The sequence below is a fragment of the Ostrea edulis genome, chromosome 9 (genome assembly GCF_947568905.1).
Source record: "Ostrea edulis chromosome 9, xbOstEdul1.1, whole genome shotgun sequence".
In the NCBI taxonomy this organism is placed as follows: Eukaryota; Metazoa; Mollusca; class Bivalvia; order Ostreida; family Ostreidae; genus Ostrea; species Ostrea edulis.
The window spans coordinates 20948993-20956647 of record NC_079172.1 but is presented as its reverse complement, the minus strand read 5'-3'; the positions used below and the strand labels follow the sequence as shown (position 1 = coordinate 20956647).

Genomic DNA, 7655 nt, shown 5'->3' with positions numbered 1-7655 from the left:
CACGTACAGGGCAATGATTTTCACTAACACATGCATTTTGAAATATTCTCGTGAACCCTTTTTGTATACTCCAAATCTTTTACTTCAACTGCTCCAGCACACATAAAGAAGTTTGATATTTGATGTATAACAACAATTCTTACACTATTTTCATTGATATATAACATATGATATCAACATCATTTTGGGAGAGAGAGAGAGATGGAATATTCAAATAAAGTCCCCTTGGTATAGGTCGAAATATGTGGGGAAAAAACCAACACTTTTAATCCAAAGCGCTTTCACCTTTCTAATTTTCAGTAGATTTTTCACGTAGGGGCCCAGTATTGCCTTACGTCGTACAGGGTCAAAATATATAGATATTCTTTGCGGCTCTTGTTAACATTTCGCTGGCCGATGTATTTCTGTAGAATTGACCAGACCCAACTTTTTATCAAAATTGTGATGAACTACTCATTTAGAACTATTATATAATTAGTATTGCATCTTGTTAAAGTAGTCAAGAGTAAAACCATATTGCAGATCAATGACCAGAAAACATACGCATAGCGCTATTCCATACTTTCAGTACGTTTTATTTATTACTGTAAAGTTGTTAGTGAATTGTACATATTTACTAAAATAATCATACAATCTAGCAGAAAAAGGAAAAACCTTTTAAAAATATTACAAAGCAGCATCCCCGATTACTGTGCGAACAATCAACAAACAAAGCGCATGATATAAGAGAAGGCAACATGAACAAATATTGTGAATTAATCGAAAAATAAACGAGACATATCTTTACATCTCCTATCCTTTTAAAAAATAAAATAAAATTGTTTTGACATCCACCGTAAAAGACCATCCCCTTTATTTAGCACAAACGATAAAGAACAAACATGATTAAATACAATTTCTGTTGCATGAAGATTACACAATATGTAAACAATAAAATATGCAACCAGGCAAACACTACAACTAATGAAATGGGTTCCCAAAATATATTATGCATTAATTTGCATGGTAAATCATGACAATATTTGTATTTTACCAAAATAATGGGACTCTCACATTATACATTGGAGAGACAAGAAAAATAAAAACATTCAATATAAAAAATTGAAGATGTGGTATTTTTTTTAAATTCATAACATTATAATACATTAATTCTAATTTCTGTGTTCAATCAACAAAAAGTTCAAATGTCAATTTAGGAATATCTTAATTCAAAGTTATTCAAGTTTATTGCCCTTCTTTTCCATTTAAAGTCAACGACTAGATTGCACCATGTGTCCACAGTCTGGTGTGTTTTACATCTTCAAGATTCGATTTTCAAAACATCTGATAACAGATTCTCTTACATTCCCATACGTATAGCAGCCATCAAGTGCTTTCTCCATTTCGCCAAAACAATACTTTGCTGACTCGACCTGACGCAGGTTTTCTTTGTGAAATAAGTTGTATTTCCTATGTACGTTGGCGAAGTAAGATTTCGGGAAAATCTTATCCAAGTACTCGTTTCCTAAGAAAAATTCTGGCAATGTTTCCTTTTCGAATATGGTTTTCAAAAATTTCAGAAAGTAGCCCAGGGCGTCGCGAACGCCACCGAGGTGGAGGTCAGGTGGCGCCACCGACGGAACGGTCAGCAGAAGGATGCAGTACATGGCGACGGTCTTCAGATGGTATGACGTCAGCAAATTGGCAGCGTGGTTCTGTTTTTTTCTTAGTGCTTTGACAACAGCTTTCATAACCCGACATGACGTGACAATGTAAAGTCTTTCTCTATTTCCTAGGCATATATCGAACATATATCTCTCATACGATGACGAGCAATTTCGCCAGATAAAATGCTTGTCGCCGTCTCGGATATGCGGATTATCTTTGTTGACCCATTTCATGAGACCGAACCTTGGGAAGTCGAATTTTATGGATCCTGGATGCGTCGTTACGGATTCGGGGATTGTTACAGCTTCGTGTCCTAAATCAAGACTGGGAACAAAATCAACGTCTATCGCAAATGGCAGAGTTGAGGATATGTTGATATTCATGGTGGGGGGTCTCGATCCTCGCGTGACAGTGTATCCCTTTCTCATTAAGATGTCACGGGTTATGGACAACGTTTTGTCCATTAGAGACTTGAAGACTTGCTCTTGTAGAACTCTAGTATTAATGAAGCACGTTCCCTGGTCCATCTCAAATACCCCTAACCTATTCAACCTGGGAACAAGGATATTCAAGTCAGCATTATTGAGAATGCGGAGGCGCATCTGTCCGGGGACGACTTGACCGCTGCTATCCTGAAGTCGTACTTCCTGTATTTGAAGACGGTCAGAGAGTTTGAATGGTACAATTGCATCAAATTCATCCGGAAATTCAATTTTTAATCCCTGTCTTGCGCTTGCCTGTCGTATGAATCTTTTATCGATGGTCAAACCTTCAAATGACCTTTGCGTTTGTGTCTGAAGCTCGGTCAGAATGATGTCTAAAACATCATCTACGATGGCACAAGCTTGATTCCATATGTCAATGGAGAAATCGTAAGGCATCGTTTGAGTCTGAATTTGAGATTTCAAAGATTTCTCACCTGAACCAAAAACGTCTTCAGGGGCCCTCCAGGCATTTTTAAGCATTCTTCCTTCGACAGCAGCCATCTCTGACAAAAACAAAATGAAAGTACAGCTTAAATTCTTGGAAAATATGTTGAACACTGGATTGCGCAATATAAATGTATTGCATTCAGTACGGGTCATAAAATTAGTAGGCATGTTTGCTTATATGACATAAATTATATGCCGAGCGTTTGGTGATGGAACTGTCACTACCTGTTTTAACGACTTAAGTCTGTCGCGACCGTGATTCGAACCCCGACCTTCCAGAACGAAGTGCCCAGAACGTGGTAACATCATACAGCGAATCGCATGTTATCGGACCTTTCCGGCAAGCCGAGAAGTTGCGATTGGTTTGCAACACGATCAGCAAAATATTGTGTAGGTGTTCAGTGTTAGTTATACTTATAATAGTTTTGACTAGGCCCATTAGAATAAAAAGAAAGCTGGCTTAAATCTGCCACTTTACTATCATTCTTGCTATTTATCGAAAACGAAAGTAGGTTTTTAATTAATTTTACGATATTTACTAATCAAGTAAGATTCTATTACAGCTTACAGATTTCACCTCACATATGAAACAATATCAAAGGCGCAAGCAGTATCTCTTGGATAGGCGTATCGGAATTTATTGGCAACATTCATTAATTTATAAATATAGATATTTCCAGAGGTCCGTGTTTGCCCTACTGTTAATTTTGGATTCTTTATGGTATTTATGAGATTGATCACTGTTATCTTGAATTGTTCACTTTACATAGTTTTGATAATTATAATTACAAAGTTTTCATGTTATATGTGTGCTCAGTCAGTTTCTAGCGTTTTAAGTATACTAAGTTTTTATGACAGGGAGTGCTCACCTTATACAGGTATTACAGGTATACTAATGTTTTCGGAAAATCTACACATGGTTTGCGATAATAAAAAGATGCACGAACGTTTTAGATATAAATGTGTACTAAATATAGTCTCCTATTTGTAAAATATTCCATACCTTGTTCAAAATGGGTAAATATTTTCGATAATAAATATTTATGGGGTTGATATTAGTTTGAAGAGATACTCACCAAACTCGTGACCAGAGCCGTAAATGTTTAAACAGAGAGACCGTGTCGTGAAGTTTATCGGGATAAGTAGTGTTTATTTACGGTATCGACCACAGAGACCGGTTTCAACCCATGACCCCATGCCGTATCCTTGTTCAGGCGTACGTAAAACGAAAGTAAGCTTGCCACAAGTACATTCATAAGGAAATACCGATGGCAGCTAGTGAAAGACCAGTGCAGAGACCTCTCCAAATCTCATGGCGGGATATGGAAATTTATTGTATTAAATAGAATTATATCAATTGGACATTCGATACGGATCTATATGAACAGTGTGATATCAATCGTACATTCCGAACAGATATGTTGAAAAAATAGAATAATTTAATGGCCACATAATCCTGAATTTCTTGCATTTTATGAAAATTTGCATCAGAAATATTTGCTCCTGATATGAAGGTCTGCGGAAAATTTTGCAAAATATAATTTTATTATCTACAGATGTGATGGATGATAGTGATTGATATTGAATCAGATTGCATTGAATTTGACCTTTTTGCGCTTAAAATCTATCCTTTAGCTGATATAAGTACCTGTGATGTAATAAGCAGTATTGAACTATGATAATAAGTATAACGCTATAATAATAAGTGTAACGGTGCACGTGCAATTTAGCAAAAACGATGATAAAATTTTCCCTAATTGATTTATTGTTTGAAACTCATCAAATTTATCTTTATATTCTAAAATTTTAAATTAAAAACAAGAACATTTGGTGTCTATAATTGGATAAAACGCTGTCTGGGTAGTCCGGGTAGCGCAGAGGTAGCGCTCTCACTTCTCACCGCTGCGACCCGAGTTTAATCCTCGTGATATCCCCCGGGTTCTCCGGTTTCCTCCCACATAAATGACCCCTTGTATCAAAGGACCCTATTGGAAATAAACTTTTGAGCTTTCATGGGTTATCCTTGGTATTTGTGCATGTATGTTTGTATGTATGTATATACCGAATAAATATTTATAGTATTTTATTCACCAAAAGTGAAAGGGATTGGGCAGCAGGCATAGCCTATTTTAGCCCTCTCCCAACATCAAGGTCATGTACATGTAGATAAATATATACGCAAGTCAAAGTATGGAAAAAGTATTTAAAAATAGATTGAGAAGGGAAAAAACATATTATACCATATATTCCTGACCTTGACATTTCTTTCATACTAATTGTTTTCCCATGGAGATCCGAGGTACAAAAGGTCTTCATTACCCCTTACTTGTCGTAAGAGGCGACTAAATGGGACGGTCCTTCGGATGAGATCGCAAAAAAACCGAGACCTCGTGTCACAGCAGATGTGGCACGATAAAGGATCCTCCCTGTTCAAAGACCGTAAGCGCCGAGCATGCAACCCTTTAGCGACGATGGCGACCATATAAGAGAAAAATTCTCGAGCGGGACTTTTACAATATACAACCAACCAGCCTATAAGCTATTTTCATGCTGTATAGTAGAAAGGTTTTTTTATTCTACATCACAGTAAAGAATATATATTAAACGGGACTCTTAATGATATAACATCCTCAGGTCGTGGTAGCTCAGTGGTGAAGCGTTCTCTTCGTGACCAGGAGGTTGTGAGTTCGAGCCCTGCTCGTACCAGGGCTATATTAAACATATATGTAAGACGTAAACATAAGCTTTAGTTGTTCCTTCTCCAGGCCTGGGGTCAATTACATAGCAATGTAATACATTACATAACCATTACTTAGAAAATATGACATTACTATTACCCCTATTTTGAAATGTAATTTGAGAGTGCAATACATTACACATTACATAATATATTAATATTAAAGAAATGACAGAGAAATCATTTCTTTATAATGATTTATGAATTTTAAATATATAGTAAACATAAGCACACAAAATATTCACCAATGTTTGGACACGCATTGAAAGTGTTATACCTCAGGTGTTCATTAAAGGTCTAAAAGTCAATCACTAATATAATGAATTAATCTAAACCTCCAGAATATCATCAGATATTTGAAGTAATGGAATGTAATGTGCATTTCAGTATGTTTTCTAAAAGCAATGCATTACATTACCATTACTTATAATGCAAAAATGGCCCATTGCACAGTACACCCGCATTACACTGAAATTGGCTGTCATTACATTGTCATTAGACATTGCCCCAGGCCTGTCCTTCACCAATCCAAACACTCGGATCCCCACGTAGTAGGAGCACTGGAACCCTTTAATTTTATCACAGGACGCTAAATGTCACTGGAGAACATTAAACAAAAAAGAAAAGGCTTACCTCCTGCCTTAAGAGGGTAGAGATACTGTATGGATCCCTTCGCAAGCCGTGACTATGTATTAAAGTAACTTTAATGATACTGACTTAAAGCTCAAGTATTATATTCCGGAATTGGTATTTTACAAGGAGGTTCCCTGATATCTGCCTTGTAACAATAACATTTTAGATTTATTGAAATCTCATCAAATTGCGGGTATCAGAACTTATACATGTAAAACATATTTCCAGACTTTCCCCTTTAAATGAGTACATTGTACACTATTTGGTGTATCATTTACAAACTACACTTGTATTTTATGTGTGTCACTTAAGTGACCACTATGGCAAATGGGCCTCTTTGAAATGTTTCCCGACACTTCCTTGATAAATGATCATTTTTGAAGCCTTTTGCTCTGATATCTCATCCTGGTTTACACTAGTCTTTCCAGTTACATCCCTTTGTATCCCCGTCTCCATTCTTACCGCTACATTCCTCGGGCTGTTCTTTGGCCCCCTCTTTTGTTATGTTACGTTACATCCCTTTGTATCCCCGTCTCCATTCTTACCGCTACACTCCTCGGGCTGTTCTTTGGCCCCCTCTTTTGCACTTTGGGGTTCCACAGAACTTCGTGTTTACTGATTGATGGAAGTTCTCGGATTTCTTAATGTATGGGCAATCTATCGCCACCTCCTCTTTCTGTTGGGAATTGCTTTTCTCCGATTTCTGAATTCGTGGCCAATCCATAGCCATACCCTTTTTCTTATTCATATTGGGATTGTTTTGTTGTTTTCCGTATATCTTCATGTTGTATTTTCTCTACGTCATATAATGTTTTAGATCCACCTTAATCAGTTGTGACATGTAATGAATATTGTAGATTTATTTAGCCCTTAATCCCAGAGGTGGGATCAAGTACCTAGGAGGAGAAAGCACCTTGTTGACCGATCACACCCGTCGTGAGCCTTATATATTGATCAGAAAAACGTAGTAATCCGTAGTCAAATGTATTTACATTCCTTTATGAGTATTTCTGATGATGTTTATCGTCACCGAGAAAACATAAACCATTGTGAATGAATTAAGCCAATAATGTGATTATGAGGAAATTCCTCGCTTTTTCAGTATTTTCCCCGTATAACGTATGCATTTGTTAAAGGGCTATGATTCATCTTCAGGGACAACGCTTAAGAATATTAAGCTAGATCTGCAGTCGAGGAATTTTGGTTATTTTGTGTTGCAATATAATTTAAGCCTTATTACATACATACAGTTTATGTGTTTCGACAGGTCATTAATCACGGTAAAGATAGTACACCTGGTCAATGCATTGACTTAGAATTGATTAATATTATATTTTTGGGAAGACTCTCATAGTACTACGCATACTTACATAACACGAACAGATTAATAGTAATGTTACATAGATAATAGAACTGCCCTTGTTTGTCGGTTATTTGGTAAAACATTCACGGAGGCTTTTATGACGTAATTGCTGGGATTGGTATTGTAATATCAGCGGCATTGTTTAACACGGCATTGACATTCAGAATCGTCAAAGAAACCACAACATATTCTATAGTTTTTCTAGGAAAATCATGTTAGAATATATGTATTAGTCCGATATTGCCGAAATTCTTTCCTTTCCGTTTTGGGTGTCACATGTTATGGGCCAATCATTAATTGGCTGCATTATAGACATCTTTAACCTTTTCAGAGACGTTCAAAT

At 36.5% G+C, this 7655-nt stretch overlaps 1 protein-coding gene across 2 annotated transcripts; it reads right to left on the bottom strand.

Moving 5' to 3' along the window:
* Positions 1–544: 544 nt before the first annotated feature.
* On the bottom strand, positions 545–5937 carry LOC125657694 (uncharacterized). 2 transcript variants are annotated; one of them, XM_048888426.2, is made up of 2 exons: positions 3656–5937; positions 545–2635 (listed from the first exon to the last, which is right to left on the bottom strand). In XM_048888426.2, exon 2 carries the CDS (start codon positions 2631–2633, stop codon positions 1293–1295), a length of 1341 nt encoding a protein of 446 aa, XP_048744383.2. In that variant the 5' UTR covers positions 2634–2635; positions 3656–5937; the 3' UTR covers positions 545–1292. The 2 variants fall into 2 exon arrangements, with proteins under 2 accessions (XP_048744383.2, XP_048744384.2); XM_048888427.2 differs by lacking the exon at positions 3656–5937 and adding an exon at positions 2805–2875.
* Between the last annotated feature and the right edge of the window lie 1718 nt (positions 5938–7655).